The following is a 21,521-nucleotide window of genomic DNA, read 5'->3' as shown; positions in this document are numbered from 1 at the left end:
CCGCTGCTATTATGCTTTGCTAGATGGCAAGAGAATCACAAAACGATGTATGGTGGAAATTCCGATGCAATGTTTCCCTCTCTTCAGGAACTGACCACCGGACGTAATAGAAACGAGAACTTACAAAAAATCCATAATAGAAATTTTCGCTAAAATGAAATGTGAATGCAACTATTATTCAATTTTGAATATATTTGGCAACACTGTGAAAATGTTGGAAATCCCAGTTTTGTATATTTATCTTTGTCAATTATTTTCCTCATTAACCAATCAGAAGCCGAGTTGCAAGTGGTCCGAGTTTGACAGAAGAGGTGGTCCGGAATCGGCCCCCTATTGTCATGTCTCGTCTCAGACAAAAACATTCGTTTACGCTCAGCACTTGCACACACACATATGAAAATCATGCAGTGTATTGTAGTCACCAATACTAATACACTAGAATATAAGTTGAAACATTGTTTGTTTACAATGGTACAAAGGAGCAAGATCGTCACCTAGTCTTATAGAAGTTGAACAGAGTGTACTTTTTATGTTGCAACGAAATAGAATCAGGGTGGTCTTATAGAAGTTGGACAGAGTATACGATATATTTGTGCTGTGCTAGAATCGCTATATCTACCTACAACGTCCGTACCACTCACGCTGAAGGTCACGAGTTCGATTCTCACTCCCGACATTCTTTTAACAATGGAAGTAAAGTGATGAACCAGCCAAAAGTGTTAAAAGTCATTAACATGTAGAAGAGGTTCTCATTGACAGAAATGTGAAATTCAAAATGTAACTATACAAATCAACCACCTGTCCATATTACCCGCACCTCCCTTATAAATTGAAAACCTGAAAGTTCTAGCGTTCTAGCGCCCTATGTTATGCAAGTACACCACGAGTGAGACTCGATGTTGTGCGCGAAGGGTGTCGTATCCGGACATCATTTTTGCTGTCTGGTTACGATTTTCCTTCCGCCGATTGAAAAGTACCCCGCTGCTGCTGCTGCTCGATGTGTGCTCCGCTGATGCTGTCCCAAAAGTACGCTCCGCTACTATACGACTGAACTCTGCTGCTGCTGCCCGATGCGCACTCCGCTGCTGTCCAAAAGGTTGGATCCTCTGCTGCTGTTGTCCGATGTGTGCTCCGCTACTGTCCAAATGGTCGGTTCCTCTGTTGCTGCTGCTGTGCCCGATCCACTAATGTCCGAAAAGTTGGTTTTGCTGCTTTCCACTGTGTGCTCTTCTGCATCCAAGTTAAGAATCACCTCGCTCAAAATTGCGCGGCCGTTTATATAGCGGCGTTCATTATGTTTCCCTCCCGACGATACTCTTTCGTTTCACCCGCCCATCGAAATACAAGGGGACATATTAGGGGTATATTTTTCTTCTTTTTCTTTATGCTTATGAATTAAGTACACAATCCGGTGAATGTTTATTTATTTTTATATGTACCACATCACTTTCCTACAAAGGGGTTCAAATAAGGTTGGAATGAGAGCTTTGAATTTTCCATTCATTTCTATATTCTGTAAGACGTATCTTCTTCAAATATATTCAAAATCAAAAAGCATTATATATCAGACATGACTCTACGTGATCTATTCGACACAACTCTTAAACTTTTCTGAGATGAACTACCCATTTGAATTTATAAAAGCATACATCCTGTTGTTTTCCTTGCCTGTATATAAGGTTTCTGTATGATTTGATGACATCACAAATGCAAAATTGGGAGACACTTCACTGTACACAACTATACCCAATAAAAGTTTGCACCTTAACAACACATTTGTTATGATTTCTCGAAATGGGATTTTGACGTTTTTAATGCTCTTGTATACAGATGTCTACCACATATGAGATAATATTTTGACATATTTTCACTAGAATTCAATTCGGATCGGGTTGAGTGCGGTGAGAATAGTCGGTTCGAATCTACCCGTATAGTCTAATTTAGTCAACTAGTTTTGCATCGGTTAAAGCTGACTTCATAAGTGGAGAGATAGATCATTCATTGGATTGCGACTTTTAAACGCCTAAATGTAGTGACTACTTGGTGCTATGCTATGGTTTAAAAAAGTATCAATAAAGTGCATGTGTACTGTGTGTATATTATACTATGTTCAGGGAGGTGCATATTTAGTGAAGAAAGACTAAAATATAAAAGATGCGAAACTACATAATAACAGTGTGAATAAATAGGCTGAAAATGGATTCTAAAAAGGATATCTACAATTTGTGGGTGCAATATACGACAAAGGTGATTTTTCATGATTTCAGTTCTGTTTATACCTTTCTTGTTTTGATGTGTCATATGTTCTTATCGTGAACTGAGCATAAAATTCCAACGATTGACTAATTCCAAGTATTATGATTCTATACTGTTTTGTTTTTTTCCGGATAGAACGAAGAAAAATACTTTCGACAGTTTATCCAAGGATTTGTTGGTATCTGGAGGAACCAACTTGTGCTTGATTTTGAAAATCCTCCGCACTGGTCTACCATCACTTCCGATTCCGGCCCACATCTGAATCGGCTTCCAGATGAGTTACTGCCAGCCATCGAGAAGTTCCTCATCATAGCAAGAGATAAATTTGAGAAGGTAAACGAGGGGATCCATGTAGGCACTGGAAAACGATTGCATAATAAGCGGTGTCAACAAAACATATTCAGGAGCATAGACAGATTATGGCGAGAATAATTCAAACCGATATTTACATTCCATCGGTTCATGTTTCACCTCAGTGTTTTGTAGAATGCTTTACAAAACATTAACAGAGTTTATCTTTCAGGTTCTTAACGACGATACGGATGATGAGGCGGTCGAGGATATGGTCACAGAAATTCGATTGTTAGTGCAATGTCTGACAATAATATGTCGCCATTTCGACAATATCGTAACCATAATTAAGTCTAGTTACATATCTAGTTGCGTGGCTATTTCAAATGTTATAATCGATAAGGTAATTTTGCAATCGATTTAATGCAACCAACAAAAAGTGCTTATAGACAATTTTTTTTTCAATTCCAGTTAAGTAATAAAAAATATTTAACCAGCAATCAGTCACAGTTTATTACCTGCTTCAGCAACCTTTTGGAAGCGTTGTACGATCCTTACTTAACATGGAGAAATTTTCTGCGCGGAGAGGTGGCCGATTATTCGAAACTTGTCTATAAGATTCCGCCTCTACATGCCGAGATTGTGCCATTCATCTATGACTGCTTCCAGACCAAACAAGCACATAAATATCCGGAAATTGGAAAAGATTTCATTCACATACTGGGTGCAGTAATTTCCGGATCTCAGGTGAGTTGATTGTAGCTATTTATGCTTTTCCGGTAATGGCGCGGGTATGCTTGTGAGTGATTAATTTGTATCAGAAATATGGAGATAATGGGGTCGTGGTATTAGCTTTATTGCTATTAATCGTGCTTTCATTTCGACATCATGTTTACAAAAATATTTCGATTTTCATATAAAGGGCCTGATCACGAACATCACTTCACGGTGAAAACGGAATGAAATGCATACAAATCGCATACAATTCTTTTCGTTTTCACCGTGAAGAGATGTTCGTGATCAGGCCCAAAGTATTGATCCCAAAAAATAAAGAAATGGTATAATGACTAACAACTATGGTATTTTTTGAAAAAAAAATCCCGATGTTGAAGAACAAAAAAAGGAAGTAGCTGTCGAACTTTTGCTTGGTAGCATTCTCATGTTCTTGTTTTTAATGTTAACGCGACGTTATCAATATTTTAAGTTGACTCTGTGAATGGTTTCTACATTGTGCTTTTAATCGGGAATGGCATATGACATGAAAATAGACTACATACCTCAAAATTTAGCCTCCCGTATACGTTTGGGAAGCTGCTAGAGAAGACCGTTTTCAACAGGTTGACGAGGTACACAGAAAGTAAACACGGACTCAAAAATGGAGTTCGGGCAGCGGAAAGAAAGATTCAATTCAACTGGGAAGCTACCGCAAGAGCGTTACGCAAGTTTACGGTACTGAGTAATGCGTGTAAGATCCTGGAAAACTATTTTCAAAACAGGATCCTGACTGATGACACGGAGAAGGGAAAGAAGTCACTCAACATTATTGCGGGTGTCCCATAGGGGTATTCAGAACTATCGTTTCCAAACGTGAACTCAATTACATAGGACCGACTCAATTTCAAGAGCCATGTGAGTTACACATGCAGTATGAGTAAGTATCAGCGATACTATCCGATACGGTGCCCTGTAAGTAAGCTCCACGAAAAAGTGGCAGCGGGGGTGGAATGACACGCTTGACAGTAACTAGACCCACAGGCTGATCCCAAACATCATCAAAAACACATTGACATACACTTCCACCTAATGTAATTGTTACGTGGAAAATACTGCGAACAAATTCCGCCACACGTGTTTCGGGAACTTTCTAGAGAGCAAACTCGCTTTTTGATGGAGTTAGCTTCAAGCTATAAAATATTTATTGTTATTTTTGATTCTATATATAAATGTTGTTTGTTGCTTACATTTTAGTCCGTTTTAGTGTTTTTGAGTAATCCAATGCAAGTACAAATTTATAATTCACAAGACTGTCGATTTTTATGCGTGTCTAACTGTTCCTTGTGGCAAGTCTACAGCCGGGTTGCCATCTCGGTGGTGATCGTCGGTAACATCCCCCACCCCGTATTGCTGGTCACTTGAAGAATTCTGAGGTTCAGCCATACCACTTGTTGAGACATCGAGCACCACAATTTTTGTCACCGGTCTCTGAAGTATACCAGATTTTGTCTTGATATCAGCCCTGCGCACCCGTCCATCCTTTCCAGGATACACTCTTGCCACACGTCCCCGTATCCAGCTGTTTCGAATAGCTTCGTCGACGACTACTACAAGGTCACCAACTTTGATAGGCGTGACCTCTTCGAACCACTTATTCCGATCGGCTATAGTTGGAAGGTATTCATTTATCCAGCGCTTCCAAAACTGATCCAAGACATATTGCACATAGTTCCAGTTATTTCTTAATGTCGTTCTTTCCTCTGTAGGCAGCTTTGTAGTTTGAACGACGCCAGTGGAACTCAGCAGTAGGAAATGGTTGGGTGTTAGTGATTCCTGGTTTTCATTGGCTAAAGGAATATATGTCAGCGGTCGCGAATTTACAATTGACTCGGCTTCTGTCAATACTGTTAGGAACGATTCGTCATCTGGTCTTCTGGGAGCAGCCAAAGCTGATAGCGCAGTTTTCACGGATCTCACCATCCGCTCCCAAATTCCTCCCATATGGGGAGCTGCCGGTGGATTGAAATGCCATTGAGTTAGAGAATTCGTGAATGTCCCAGCTAATTCTCTGTTGATATTGCGTAGCTCTACAAGTAATTCACCTCTTGCTCCTTGAAAATTTGTGCCTTGATCACTATAAATCTCCTGAGGTGATCCTCGTCTGGCTATGAATCGCCTGATGGCGAGTTTACAGGATTCTGTGGAGAGAGCATGCGCTACTTCAAGGTGTACTGCCCTTATCGTCATGCACGTGAAGAGAGCAACGTATCGCTTAACGGTGGATCGACCAACCCGTATTAGAAACGGTCCACAATAGTCCAAACCGACGAACGTGAAAGGTCGTATATACGGTGACAGACGAATTAGAGGCAGCGGGGCCATACGAGGGATAGCCGGCTGGGTTTTGTAGATGCGACACCATGCACAATTTTTCGCTACTTTACGAACCACTGTACGAAGGCTAGGAATACGGAACTTTTGTCGGAGCTCATTAACCGCAGTTTCATTGCAACTGTGTCCCAATCGACGATGGTACGAGTGGACTAACAGATTCGTTACGTAGTGATTTTTCGGCAAGATAATAGGATTTCTAGTTTCGCTGGGCACACATAGAGCGTTATTTAGGCGACTGTCCATACGAACGACTCCACAATCATCGATAAATGGAGAGAGTTTGTAGAGCGGACTCTTCTTCCCCAGACGTATGTGCTTCTGTTGATCGTTAACACATTTCTTTAATATTTCAATTTCAACAGCATAAGATTCTTGTTGAACAAGTTTCCAAATTGTTGTTTCTGCTTCTCGTAGATTCTCTCGTGTAAGTCCATTTGGTTTATTCTCTGACGACGTCACTTTACGACTTATTTCTACAAATCGATGAATATACGCTACTGATCTCACAAGTCGCTCGTACTTCGAAAAACGTTCAAAGGTGATCATACAATTTCCCGTACTTTCTCTGTGATGGTGGATTACTTTTATTTCTTCGGTAGTCTGCGTTTGTAGTGGATGTTGTCGAGGCCAGTTTTCTTCCGCTTCATAAAGAAACTCTGGAGCTGTGAACCATCGCGAGCTGGGGCTGTAGAAGTTATTTTTATTCCATTTAGTCGCTTCATCCGCAACATTCTTCCGCGTTGGGACCCATTTCCATTCTGTCACGCTTGACTCACTCAAAATCTCGCTGATTCTGAAGGCTACATATTGCTTGTAGCGGCGGTGATCGGAGTGTATCCAGGACAACACCGTGCTGGAATCTGTCCAAAATATTCTACGTGTGATGTTAATCGTGTGTTCCTTGGCAATAGATCTTGCTAAGCGTACTCCAATGACAGCAGCTTGCAGTTCTAGTCTTGGTATGGATGTTGATCTAAGTGGAGCCACTTTACTTCTTGACGACACCAATGCGCATCTTACTACACCGTTTTGCACTATTCGGAAATACGCTACACATGCGTATGCTGACTCGCTTGCGTCGACGAAAGTATGCAACTCTAGCGTGTTATAGCTATGCTGATCGTAGTGAGGGAAATAACAACGTGGAATTTTGATTTCTTCAAGGTTCGTTAACACCTTTGTCCAACATTTCCAGCGACAAAATAATTCCGAAGATAATTTTTCATCCCATCCTATACCAGACCTCCATATGTCTTGGATAATCACCTTTCCATGTACGGTGATCATAGTTATCAAACCGAGTGGATCAAAAAGGCTCATAACTAGTCGTAGTGCTTCACGTTTGGTTGGAATGACATTCCCTTCAATAATCGTAACCAAGTCTTCGCGAATCAGCAGAGAAAAGCGGAAAACATCCTCTTCTGGATACCATACCAGGCCTAAAACACGCTCACTCTCATTACTAGTGAAAGATTTACAGAATTCCGTTACTATTCCACCAACTTTTTCTGTCACTTCTGTTGAGTTCGAAAGCCATTTTCGCATTTCAAACCCTGCCTTAGCATGAACTAGTTTCACTTCCTTCGCAACCTCTATTGCTTCGCTAATGCTATCAAAGCTATCCAGATAGTCGTCCACATAATGATTCCTCTGGATAGCATAAGACGCTCGTGGATACTGTTTCTCGTATTCTTGTGCGTTGAGGTTCTTCACATACTGTGAACTACATGGCGAGCAGGTCGATCCGAACGTAGCTACGTTCATAATATAAATGTCGATAGGAAGTGATCGATCGCTTCTCCATAAAAACCGCTGCGACTGACAGTCGTTTTCTAGAATGCGTATCTGGTGAAACATTTCTTTAATATCGCCGTTTACGGCGATCTGTCGTTGACGATACCGGAATATCACACCAATAAGGGATGAAAGCAAGTCAGGTCCCTTGAGCATCATACTATTAAAGGAAACGTTGTCTACCTTCGCTGCTGCATCCCACACGATACGAACTTTGTCTGGTTTTTTAGTGTTCATAACGACGCCTAAGGGAAGGTACCACACGCGACGTAAGTCGGCTGTGCGTAGCTCTTCTTCAGTAGCCTTATGCGCATATCCTTTGATCTCATATTCTGTTATTTGCTTTCTCACATTTTCGTACAGTTCAGGATTGGCACTTAGTCGTCGCTCCAAACACTGGAGTCTACGTTCAGCCATTTGCCAGCTTTCTGGAAATTCGATGAAATCATAGCGCCAAAGAAGTCCGGTCTCATAACGTCCACTGGATGTTCGAACAGTGGTATTCTTTAATATACTTCTAGCTCGTTCATCATCGGCTGATTCCAAAAGAGGAACTACGGAAACTCCCACACTTTCAACGTTGAAAAAGTTCTGCACCATTTCATGTAATTTTTCATTTGACGTTATCGAAGACGATTGTCTGCAGACTTGAACATGATGATGATCGCGTTGCACTCGTTGAATACCTGATAAATTCCCATGAACCGACCATCCGAGCCTTGATTTAGTAGCCACTGGTTCACCACTTGTGCCTTCTCTAAATTTCAGAGCAGTACTGAGATGAGTATTGTTGAGACCGATTAAAAGTTGAGGTGTCACGTTGCTATAACTCTCCATCGGAAGTCCACGCAAATGATTAAAACGCTTCTGCAATTCGCTGAACGAAAGAGTTTGCGACGGAAGATTCAAATTAGTTACGGTGCGAACGTCCTTCAGTTGATACTGCCTGTTGGATTTACGGCCGGATATTTTGATCTGCATGATCCTCGAATCTGATTCTGTACGAGTAATGTCGCTAGTCCACTGCATACTGAGAGGGCTAACCTGCCCTTTAATATCAAGCTGGTCTGCGAGGCGTTCGTCCATCAGCGTTAATTCAGATCCATCATCCATGAAAGCGAATGTGTCGACATGAACATGCTGTCCATAAATAGTTACGGGAATTAAGCGGAAGAGAGTTGATTTCCCATTCTCACTATGCAATGAGAAAACCCCCGACGATTGTGCAGATTCGACTGGCTTGATAACCGTCTGTAATTTAGGCGAGTGTAGGAGTCTATGATGACGATATTGACAACCATCAATCCCGCAAATATCACTTTTACATGGCCTTCTTCCGTGTGAATTGAGACAACGGCGACATAGATGATTTTCATTCACCATTTTCCAACGAGCATCGATATCTAACCCCTTGAATATGAAACAATCCTTAACCTTGTGTCCCGCCTTCTTGCATATTGCACAATCCCTCACATATCTTTCCGTTGATTCATTTGAAGTAGTCACATCGATTTCCACCGTCTCGGCTGAATGCTTGTTAACGAAGCCCTTATCCTTTTGCTTTTCACCTCTCCACTCTTTTTGTATTTTCGTCGCTGTGACCGGAACTATATTGCTCACGGCAGACACCATAGCCGACATAAAATTCGCAAATGTTGTTATGTCTGGTGAGGAAAATTGATGTTGATGTAATGCCCAATCAAGACGAACATTGGTTGGTAGTTTTTGAATCAGCTCTTGGAGTAAAGTAGGATTGTTCAAGTAATTACTCATTCCTACTGCTTGCAAATGTCCACATAAATTCTGCACTAATAGACCAAACTGAATTAAGTTTTCAAGTTTGTCAGGTTTTGGTGCCGGATATGCCCTCACCTTCTCTAATAGCATGTTTGCGATCAACTCAGGTCGCCCATACAGAGTATAAAGAGTGGACAATACATGTGATAACATTGAAGGATGAAGGAGGAAACTTTTTACCGCTTCTCTAGCACTTCCTTTGAGGCAGCGTTGCAATCTCATCAAATTTTCTGCGTCTGAAAAACCGCACATCTCAGTAGAATTATTATAACTTGTGATAAAAATGGGCCAGTCAGATGGATCCCCTTCAAATATTGGGAGATCTCGTGGTACTACGTGACGTGCTGTCAGCTGTTGCGGAGATGGTCCTGCTATATTACGATCGAAATTATTAGCGTTGGGAACAGGAAGTGGCGTTATAATTGGTGCTTGATAATTCGTGAATGTGGCGGGAGACGTATCACCGTGGCAAGGAATTTGACTGCAATAATCGGTATAATATGATCTTTCGACATTCACATTTCGCGTAGTGGCTGACGGGTGCGGGTGATTAATTTTAGGTGTTGAATACAATAAAGGTATATCTGATGTATTGATTTGCGGTACCGGGTTTTTCATCATCATAGTGCTTGAAATACAATGAGCTGTGTTGTGGTTTACTAAATGGCCTGAACCTACCTGCATTACTGGCATTACCTCATGTATGGATTGCTGGTGCTTATTGTACGTTGGGAGTGGGGGACGCCATGCTGTAGAAATCCTCGGTTGACAATCTTCCTTTGTGGTGACAGGATCCCCTCGAGGCGGCTGCGAACACGATTGATCATCACGCTGGGAACGTTGTTGGTTGAATAACTTCGACGAATGTTGATGAGACTCCACTTGAAGAGCCGTTTTGCACAGCTTCGCCTGTTCCGTTGACAAAACATTCGCTGTTAAACCTGCATGTATGAATCCTGGTTTCAAGAAATCCGGAATGTGTGGCTGTGGTTGCACCTGTGGCTGCACCATCGCATTGGCTGGAGCATAAGAAGAAATGTCAAAGTTTGGTACTTCTTCGTTGACAATTGCCTTCTTCTGTGGTGAAATAAACATATCGAGTTGCTGCATCTGGCTGACGTGTTTGGTTATCTCTTCATCGGCAGACGGGATAACGATCGGGGTAATTTTGCTCCCGGAGATCGTTTCCGAAGTCGTAGCCGGCTGGGTATTTAACCACTGCTTTACCTTGCTTACGCCGCTCCTGCTTGTTACACAACTTTTTGAGCCTTCGCTCCCATGTTTTTCCTCCACGAGACTGAGCATAATATCAAACCGCTTCGCTATGTGCTCCGCTTCGATGCTCTGCCTTTCCTGCATTTCCTTCGCTCTCCTTTCTTTTTCCTGCCGAAGAATCTTCTCATGTAACGCATTCTCCTTTTCCTGCATACTCCTTTCTTCCTCCGTCCGCTCGCGAAGTAACTTTTCGCGTAATAATTTCTCCTCTTCCATACGTTGAAGCTCAATCTGCATTCGGAGCGCTCTTGCACTCGATGTGTTGGATTTGCCAGAGTGACAACTTGATGACCCGACCGGAACTTGTGAGTTGCACTCAGCACAAACGAAACTGTGATTTTTTACAGATTCGTTTACTCCGGCACATTGGAAATGGTACCATGCTAAACATTTCTCGCACTCGACCTGATCGTCAATGGAGTCTGGCTCATTGCACGCATTGCAATTTCTTGGTGTTACGTTGAGGTTATGTTGAGTCGATGATTTCGGGTATGCTCCTTTACTCGTTTTTCTCGACGGCATAATTCCACTTGGACACAGCAAAAGGGTTCTCCGCAAATGAATCTAACGATTTGCAACTTGTCGAATAAAATCTTGAAGATTTGTTACGTGGAAAATACTGCGAACAAATTCCGCCACACGTGTTTCGGGAACTTTCTAGAGAGCAAACTCGCTTTTTGATGGAGTTAGCTTCAAGCTATAAAATATTTATTGTTATTTTTGATTCTATATATAAATGTTGTTTGTTGCTTACATTTTAGTCCGTTTTAGTGTTTTTGAGTAATCCAATGCAAGTACAAATTTATAATTCACAAGACTGTCGATTTTTATGCGTGTCTAACTGTTCCTTGTGGCAAGTCTACAGCCGGGTTGCCATCTCGGTGGTGATCGTCGGTAACAGTAATTCCTATCCAGTTACGGTTGCATCGATTTCGATGTCCTACTATAAACAAACAAACAAACATACGAACAAATGACATAATAACATAATCTAACGTAAACTCTGTAACATGTAATAGTAACAAAAAAAAACAGGAAGTGGGTTATATCTATGGTATAACCGCAAGGGTGACGTAGGACTATCGTTGATTTAGAGATCATTTGTTTGAAGTTGATTCTAAACCCATTCTGAATGAATGAATAAATGAATATTTGGGAGACTTCGAAAACGAGAGCGTTACGTTGGAGGCACAAGGTTTTATGCATCCAATATAGGATACGAAAAACCTTGTTCTGAAGAATAATCTTCAGAAGCTAACCTGCTAACTGTACTTGATTGACAAATCACAAACCCAAATGTATTATATGGATATTTCATGGATAGAAAACATTCAATTAAACTCTTTCACATGAATATATTTTGAAAATTCCCAGAGGAACTGGCAGATTATTTTCAGTAACGATTAGTTATTTCCACATTTTCCTCGATAATGGAAGCCCACCAGTGGTTAGTAGACATTTTATCTTTCGAATGAAGTGTTTATCATACCATTTCGTTCAGATGTTTAGGAGCTATTAACGCTCAAAATCTCGGTCTCCGGCGTAACGCTTTCGTTTTCGAAACTTTGATTTTACACCCCGGTATAGAAATGAAAGACGTAGTCCTACGTCAAAAACACAACATTAATACTTATTATTATAAAATTATTGAAGAATCGATTCCGCCACCTCGTCTACCATAAATATGAAGTTGCTCGCTGCCTGCAGCCGTCGATTGGCTTCCTGTAATTTTTTATTCTCTGATAGGTTTGTTATATCTATGATATAACCGCAAGATTGAAGACGTTGACTTAGTCATCATTTGTTTGTATTTATTAAATTATTGATTGAATGAGTTTTGTGTTCGTACCCGCTTTTGTAGTCCGTGTTAGGGAAACACATTTCGAAGTACAAAAACGCAAGCGCAAAAGCAAAAAACGCAAAAACCTAAGTACTCTCGCCTTACATGAATCAATAACTTCAACTGCAATTTTCATATTGAATTCGCCTTTAGTATCTGTAATGACTATTTTCCCATGGCTCCTCGCATTTGTAGACCTTGTTGGGGAGACACATTTCAGTCTGTACAAATGCAAGCGAGTACGAAAGTATCCGCAGCATGCATGTACTTGCAACGTCGATTCCCCCAAACACCTGGTTTAAAAGTCCGTGTTAGGGAAGCGCATTGATTCCGTTATTCCTATATGCATAACTTCTTAGGAATTAGCAGTACCATCTTGTGGTTGCAAACACAAGGGTCTTTTAAGCAACTTTGCATACTTGAAATATAGAATAACACTTCTTTTTTAAAATGGCCAAAATTTTTTATTTTCTACAAAAAATATAACTCAAAAACAATAACACCTATAAAATTCGGATCAAAAGATGAAATGTAGAAAATTATTAAAATTTTCATAAAAAATGCCAAAATTTTTTTTGAAAACAAATTTTGCTGAAAAAAAATATTTAAAAAATTATAATTATTTTTCTCAAAAACGTATTTTTTTAATTTTCAGAAAAATCATATGAATAGCTCTTACAATTTCCAACAAGTCGTTCATACATCGGAAGATGGGCATTTTTACAGGGAAAAAGTTTTTCTAACAACAACTGTTTAATGTTTTCTTTGAAAAAATTACAACTAATTCTAATTTTGTTTAAGGTCAAAATAGCAATATAGTGTATTCGACAAAGTTTTAGATCTTATTAGAATACGAACTTTCGTCGAAGACGTCCACTTTCTATCTTTTATAGTTTTCGAAATACAGGGCATTTTGGTATGGAGACCCCTGAAAAAAAAAGTTTTACTCGTTACATTTTTGTGTGCCATGTAGAATAAGCTGGAGTATCTACATCTATATCAACTGTAAATATATGGTGAGTTAATACAATAAATCCTAGAAGTCCAACAGCTAATATAGCATAAATTATTGCTAAAGTTCCAAATATTTATTTTTTACCTCTTTTTTGAGTAAATTGGCTGGTGATTTCAATATCAATTGGCGAGATAACCATAATTCAAACCATTTGAAGCGTTTAGCAGACTTTTTCAACTTAAAACAAACAGTAAATGATTTTACGCGTATTTCCAGGCACAGTGAAACTTTAATTGATCATGTTTATTCCAATTTTGATACAGTTTGCTCTGTCACTGATACAAATTTAAAAATAACCGATCATGAGACCTTAGTTATTAATGTAGTAGATAATTTCGTTGATAACGATGATTTTGTGAAATTAAAGTGCTGAAGGAAATATTCGAAACATGCCGTCTCGAATCTTGTGTTGAGAAGCTTGGATTTTCCATTCGGGACGAGTAATTTAGATGAATCAGCAGCTGTTCTAACTGATGTCTTGAAAACGTGTACCAATCGATTAATTACGCAAAAGTTTGTATGTGTGAAAAACTCGAACAGCTGGTACAATTGGATCTTTTGCGTCTCAAACGTAAGAGAGACAGGTGGTACAATAAATTTCGTAGAACTAATAATGAAAATCATTGGAATATGTACACGAACGCGCGCAATAGATATTCACAATCTGTTAAGAAAACTCGTTGTGAATATATTCAGAGGAAGATTGATCAGCATCAAAGCAACAGCAAAGAGTTATTGAAAATTTTGAAATCCCTTTTGAAACCTAATAATAGCAAACCGCGATCCATAACTTTTAATGGCACACTTGAACAGTCTGAACAGATAATAGCTTCTAAATTTAACGATTATTTTGTCAATAGTGTTTCATTAATCAATCAATCTATTGAATTGGTCGATGAACCTGATGAAATAAAACAGCCGATTAATAGTAATTGTAGTTTTGAAAGTTTTCACCCAATTACATTAAATGAACTTAGAACTATTTGCTTTTCTTTAGGAAAAACAGCTGGAGTAGATAGTGTTAATGCTAGAGTTATTCAAGATTGCTTTCATGTCATTGATCACATCTTGCTGGACCTTATTAATAAGTCTTTATTAACTGGGCATGTGCCTAAGGTGTGGAAGGAATCTTTCATAGTTCCTATTCAAAAGGTTGCTGGAACGATTAAAGCCGAAGAGTTTCGTCCCATCAACATGTTGCACACATTAGAGAAAATATTGGAATTAGTTGTTAAAGGCCAGCTGTTGGAATATTTAAATCATAACACTTTGCTAATACCAGAACAATCGGGATATCGGGAAGGTAATTCCTGTGAAACCGCATTGAACTTGGTGTTAGCAAAATGGAAAGATAATTTAGAATGTACAGAGACCATCATTGCTGTTTTCTTGGATCTAAAACGCGCTTTCGAGACAATTTCTAGGCCCTTGTTGTTGAACACGATTAAGCGCTTTGGAATTACGAGTACTGCATACAAATGGTTTGAAAGTTATTTGTATGACAGAACTCAACGGACTATCTTTAACGATTTCATATCCAGCCCCGTAGGGAATAATCTTGGAGTACCTCAGGGAAGTGTATTAGGGCTCATTTTATATATTATGTACATTAATGACATGCGACGAGTTTTACGATTTTGTGATATCAATCTTTTTGCAGATGATACTGTATTATTCATTGCAGCTAATGATTTAAACCAGGTCGCGTCACATTTAAATGGAGATTTGCATTCTTTAAGTAGATGGTTGAAGTATAAGCAATTAAAATTGAACATAAGTAAAACGAAATACATGGTAATCTCGCGAAATCGTTCAAATGAAAACGTCTCTATTGTTATTGATGATGAGACTATTGATCGCGTTCGGGAAATTAAATATCTTGGCGTGATTATTGATGACAAACTCAAGTTCAACACTCACATTGACAATGTCATCAAGAAAATTGCCAAGAAGTATGGAATCTTATGCCGATTGAAAAACGATTTAACTATTTGCAGCAAAATACAGCTATACAAATCAATCATCTCTCCTCATTTAGACTTTTGCTTTTCCATTTTATTTCTGGCCAATGAAGCACAAATATCGAGATTACAGCATTTGCAAAATAAAATAATGCGGTTGATACTAAAATGTAACAGATTCACTTCCTCATCTTTAATGTTTGACGCTCTGCAATGGTTATCCGTGAAGCAAAGGATTGTTTATTTAACTATGGTGTTCATTTTCAAAGTAGTTAAAGGTTTGCTGCCTCGATATTTGTGTGATCGAGTTGAAAGAGGAAGTGACTTTCACAGTTATAACACAAGAAACGCGAATGAATTGAGAACAGCCAATTTCTTGACATGTGCTTCACAAAATTCGTTGTATTTCAAAGGTATAAATGTGTTCAACTCGATGCCAAGACATATTAAACGTGCAACAACACTTACATAATTTAAGAGGCACTGTATTTCACACGTGAAAGCTGTGTTTCATTAACAGCCGATCGATATATTTTGAAATTTTATGACGAAGATTGTTACTGTCGAAGTTTTATACGAACGGATAATTTAATGTGGGATTTTTTTTTTGCAGTTTGTTTTTAATATTTTCAATTAACCTGACGAAGTTTTTTTTGAACGGATTATATTTTGCAAACTTAATTTTTTAAATTATCTTTTTTTTAAATTTGTATTTATGTCCTCTCTATTATGTCCGTCATGATCCTGGTGATGATGGACTATTTTTATTTTTATTTTGTTGTTTTATATTATATTAGTTAAAAAAAAATTAAAGTAGTCTACATAAGTTTGAGCGTCGCGCGCGTAACACAGATATAAAGGATATTAAATTGAAAGTTTTCTAAGTGCCGGTCTAGAAATTTTTCGTTAAGGAAATTTTCTCGATTTCTCTGGATGAGGATATTCATAGTCAATCCAATACAAGGCTGGCAGTTGGGCTTGTGCTCTGGTGGATCACTCGGCTGCAAGGGCCTTGTCGGGACCGTATCGGCTATGTTGCGGACATGACTGAGTATTGGCTTGTCATTTGACATTGCAATTTTTTTAAATTATATCTGTAAATAAAATCAGTTCGTTGTTTTTTTTGTTTGCCTAACTGATTTCAATGCTGAAAAAAATAACTAAATTATCTTTTAGATAACTCGTCTTGCTCAAATCTCTGTAGGGGAAGGAGGCGGGACCATCATCATCACCAAATGTAATTTTGAATATTTAATAATGTATATTGAATATTATTAGTAATTTTTCAAAGAAAAACATGGAAAGTTGTGCCCATCTTACTATACTTACTATACTTTTATTTTCATCCGTCCTGATTTTTGATAATTATAGTTGGCAACCCTGCATATATGCAACAGAAGTGCCACTGGCTTGCATGTGTTTACAATGTCGATTTTCCCTTGGTTTTCAAGTCTGTGTTGGGGAAACCGTATTTCGCTGTTACTCTGGTTGCTCCTTTTGGTCGGTACCATTTGAGGAGCACAGATTGAAGCAATCAAAACGCGTTTGGATAATGCTTGAAATTCCACCATTACTCAATTGTTTATCTCACGAAAAACACATCATTATGATTGATGCGTAAAAATATTTTTTATCACTACAAACATCTTTGCGATCTATTAAGAAGTTTCGAAGCATTTGAAACCTTTCATTCCTACTTGTTCAGAGTTTAGATTTTCGTTTCACCCCCATATATTCCAGTAGAGGGGAGTAGAGGGGAACTTCGATATAACGTACCCTCGATATAACGGTATTCGATATAACGTAGATTATATATCGATATAAAGTACCCATTTTTAATGTGTAAAAAATATTTTCGGAATAGTATCTTATGTCTGAAACCATAGCACATAACCAGGGCTTTCACATGAAACTTGCATTTTTGCTTTACATGCTTTGCAATATGGCCGGAATTCCAGTTCATTTTATACCAGCGATCGTAGTAGCCGTATCTATATAAATAAAAATGTAAGGCTAAATCTGTTGGTAAGCGGAAAACCCGAAGAAGGGATGGTCCGATTTTAGCCTCCTGTATTTTGTTGTATTCGTCTCGAAAACTAATCAAGCAAATGGAGCCAAATTTGGCATGTGAAGGTTTTACGGGGCACGAAACGTTTCTATGGTGAATACACTCCTCCCCCCTCTCTAAAGGTAGGTTTAGAGTTCCCGTGAACTTGAACGCGGACAAACACTTTTTTGTTAATAATTCATCAGTCCATATATAAAACGCGAGGAAAACATCTTGAAACGATAGGAAGAAACATTTTCTAGTTGAAAAACATGCTTAAACACAATTCATATTGATAAAAGTGGATTAATTCAATATTTCACAACGATTCTGAATTTCCACCGTGGAATCGAGATGTTGGTGAACTCACCATAGTTCACCGACTTCGGTGAACGTGAACGTGAAAACAGTGGTGAATATAGACTTCAAAATATTTCCCCGTTCATGTTCACGTTCGAATGTACCAAGGCATTCTGAAAATTATTTCACCGTGAACTTAAAAGGATATGTTTAGCAATTCTCATGTTTTCAATGAAAATTTTGATATGGATGCAATTTCAATCAATCGGATCATTGCGTGGGTTGAAAAACTTCGTTGCTTCGGGTTGATTCGTGAACAACTGTTAATTTTATCCGAATTACTTTATTGAAGATCGATGTTTATTTACTTCACGTTTACTGCCGAACCTTTAATATGAACGTGAACGTGAACAAAATCATTCTATTCACCACGATTTTTTTAGTTGTTTGTTCGCAATGTAGTTCACCGTGAAATGATCGTACTATTCCACCACCTGTTCAAGTTCACGTTCACGGGAACTCTAAACCAGGCTTAAGGGGGGCTGCCATACAAACGAAACACAAACTACTGCAAAACTCGAGAACTAATCAAGCACAATTTGGGATGTGAGGGTTTTTGGGTATGAGAAATGTTTCTATGATGATGTGACACCCCTCCCTCCTCTGGGAGGGTGAAATTGATCTTTGTTCGAAACTGGAAATGGATTTTAATGTGATGAAACGCACTCCTATATCTTCTTCTATCTATACCAATAAAAAAGTATCGCCGAATGTGTTGAAAAGAGCAAAACTCGAGGAAGGAATTGTTCGATTTAGGGCTGTCTTTATTCTATCATATTTCCTGTATAAAACATTCATTCCATGTAACGGAGAAACATGTTATTTGCAAGTGGTTGAAAAATCTTGAACGAGAATTGTGTCTGAAAATAATCTGATATTATAATGATGAGTCTTGTTAGAAATACTAGGAATTTTACAGTAAAAGGTAAATTCAACGGGGTCGATTAGAAGATCAATCAATGAACAGTTCTACGATTGGACCCATGAAACCATATAATAGTAAGAAAACGTGAATGTTTGAAGGTATTGATAACAAAAAACAAATTTTGGGCGGGTTTGCCGGGTCAGCTAGTTTCAAATAATTTGACAGCAAAATGTTTGGAAATCCTGTATCTTTCGGCGGTCAATATTTCACGTTGATCCGTTTTCTTGTGCAGGATGGACGCCGAGAGAAGAAATTTGAATTTGGACACCTACATTAGAAATCCGGCGTGGTCAGGTACTCAAATCATCTGGAGGTGGCTAATTCGAAAGTGCATGATGTACTGACTCGTTTTCATAAACGTGCAAGTGGTGTACTGATGGAGGACGGGTCTTAGTGAAACATACGATCGGAAGTTGAGGATGAAGATATTGAGATAATTAACGCAAACTCTCGGAATACGACGTCGCCACAAACACAACTCTACCCAAAGTTCATATCCGGAGAATCTATATTCGAGAAGGTTAATGTAATTCCTGTGCCTGCAAGCAAACAAATAGGACACTGAAGCAAAATCTGATGACCAAAAGACGGGCTCGAAAGTCGTACAACAAGGTTTTCACGAAGCACGAAGGATGCCTGTTGATGGATGACGAAGTGTACGTGAAAATGGATTTTGGACAGCTACCAGGCCTGAAATTCTAGAAGGGCACTGCTAGAGGAGACGTTCCCAGGAAATTTAATTTGATGTTTTGGCCAAATTTGGTGAGCTGCCACTACAGTCGAGGGGTTCTTCAGTGTTCTTCAGTCTCATTCCCCCAAATTCGCCGCAATTCTGCTCAATCGAAAAATATTGGGTAATTGTGAAGCGCTTGTGAAGCCGCTTAGGTTGACCAATAGAGAGTCCAAACTTTGTTATTGTTATTGTTATTGTTATTGTTTATTCTCACAAACTTAAGACATTTGTCTTTTATGTTCAAGATACAATATGGTGATTAATGAAGTGCGTCATTCTCAAAAACATCCCTAATTGACTGACAAAAACATTTCTTATTCACTGGCAAAAATGCTCTAAACAACCTCTATTAAAACTCTTAATTGAAGTCATTGTTTGTAGCTCATGCGGTAAAGCATTCCAATAACTAATACCTCTTACAAAAATCGAATCCGAGTAATGTGACGTTCTGCATCGTTGAATAGCGAATTTTTTCCCTCTTTGCGATCTCAGAGGAACAAGTTTGTTGAATAAGTAAGTTGGTTGTTGTGTTTTTATTAGTCGATATATTAAATGAACAGTCCTCATTTTGGTAAATTTTTCAAATGAGCAGCCTAGTAAAGTGTGTTGTAAATGAGTCACGTTTGAATACCGGTTGAGATTATAAACATATCTTATACAGCAGTTCAGTGCAACTTTCAAACGACCTCGGGCATATGCAGAAGCTTGGGAGAGTATGAAATCGCAGGATAAAAAATGTGGGTAAATCAAACTTTTAAATAATGTGAGCTTAGTTGACAAATTTAAAAACTTGGTTTTCAAACCTAGGGATCTTAGGCATCCATAAATTTGTCCGCATTGCTTCAAAATAAACGCATCCCATTCCAGGTTATTTTGAATTTTTACGCCAAGACTAGTTACATTGTCGAAAAATTCAATGCGTCTATCTTTAATGAAAAGAAGAGGTTCAAACCTTCTGCCATTACGATTGATATAAATTGATTGAGTCTTATCAGCATTTAAAGATAGCGAATTTTGCTCAGCCCATGCTGCAATGTTCCTCAAATTTCTATTTATAAGATCCGCTGATTCTTCCTGTGACATTCCGGTGCAATCAAAGTATATTTGAACGTCGTCTGCAAAAATATGGATTTTGCACCCAATGAGTTTACAAGGAAGATCATTTATATATAACGAGAAAAGTACGGGTCCCAAAACAGAACCCTGAGGAACACCGGAGCTAACGTGTAGAGAGTCTGATAGAACATTATCGTGAAAAACCCTCTGATATCTTCCAGTTAGGTATGACTGGATTAGTTGCATTGAATCCCTGCGAAAACCGAATTGATGCGATAGCTTATGACATAACATACCATGCGAAAGTGTATCAAATGCCTTTGAGAAGTCAAGCAAAATCAAAACAACTGAACCTCCTTTATCTAATACCATCCCAATATCGTCGCAAATTTTAAGCATTGCAGTTTTGGTGCTATGAGCCTTGCGATAGCCAGACTGATATTCATACAATATACCATTGTCCGCTTCGTAACTACAAATTTGGGATTTCATTATTGATTCCAAAGCCTTTGATAGTGAACTTAATATGCTCACTGGACGAAGATTGCTCATAGAATTGTTTGATGATTTTTTCTTGATTGGAATAATTTTCGCAGTTTTCCATGCCGTAGGATACGATTTTGTTCTGATTATAAGATTGAACATGTATGTTATCGGTTTAATTATGAGAGGGAGTATTATTTTTATATATTTGATTGGAATTCCATCCAGGCCAGTTGCATTGGATTTAATACCATGAATGGCATTTATGACATGACACTCCTCGATATCAGTGAAGTTGAAAACTTGTGGTACGGAGCCAATACTTCCACGAGATAGATCATTTTGCGTGAAATTGCTCACAAAAAACTGATTAATTTCATCGGCACTGAAATTGCTAGATCCTCCAAAGGATGTATTTTTAAATCCTAGCGCACGAAGGCGAATCCAAACGTCTTTACTTGAAGTCGTATTTGCAAATTTTTCATTGAAATATTTTTTCTTAGCATCATTTATTAGTTTTGTTACTCTATTCCTTAAGTGTTTGAACATGGTATGATCTTCTACACGCATTGATCTCTTC

General features: G+C 38.6%; 1 protein-coding gene across 2 annotated transcripts in view; it reads left to right on the top strand.

The window, feature by feature from the left end:
- Positions 1 to 1,845: 1,845 nt before the first annotated feature.
- LOC129779742 (neurobeachin-like protein 1) overlaps positions 1,846 to 21,521 on the top strand; it is a 230,308-nt gene continuing 210,632 nt past the window's right edge. For both annotated transcript variants that reach the window (XM_055787400.1, XM_055787399.1), the window contains exons 1-4: positions 1,846 to 2,247; positions 2,392 to 2,589; positions 2,780 to 2,950; positions 3,019 to 3,294. In XM_055787400.1, the coding sequence (XP_055643375.1) occupies positions 2,197 to 2,247; positions 2,392 to 2,589; positions 2,780 to 2,950; positions 3,019 to 3,294 (696 nt within the window). In that variant the 5' untranslated portion in view covers positions 1,846 to 2,196. The remainder of the gene's footprint in view (positions 2,248 to 2,391; positions 2,590 to 2,779; positions 2,951 to 3,018; positions 3,295 to 21,521) is intronic.

Source organism: Toxorhynchites rutilus, chromosome 3, assembly GCF_029784135.1.
Source record: "Toxorhynchites rutilus septentrionalis strain SRP chromosome 3, ASM2978413v1, whole genome shotgun sequence".
Classification (NCBI taxonomy): Eukaryota; Metazoa; Arthropoda; class Insecta; order Diptera; family Culicidae; genus Toxorhynchites; species Toxorhynchites rutilus.
Note: the sequence above shows the minus strand (reverse complement) of the source record. Positions and strands in the feature narration are given on the sequence as shown.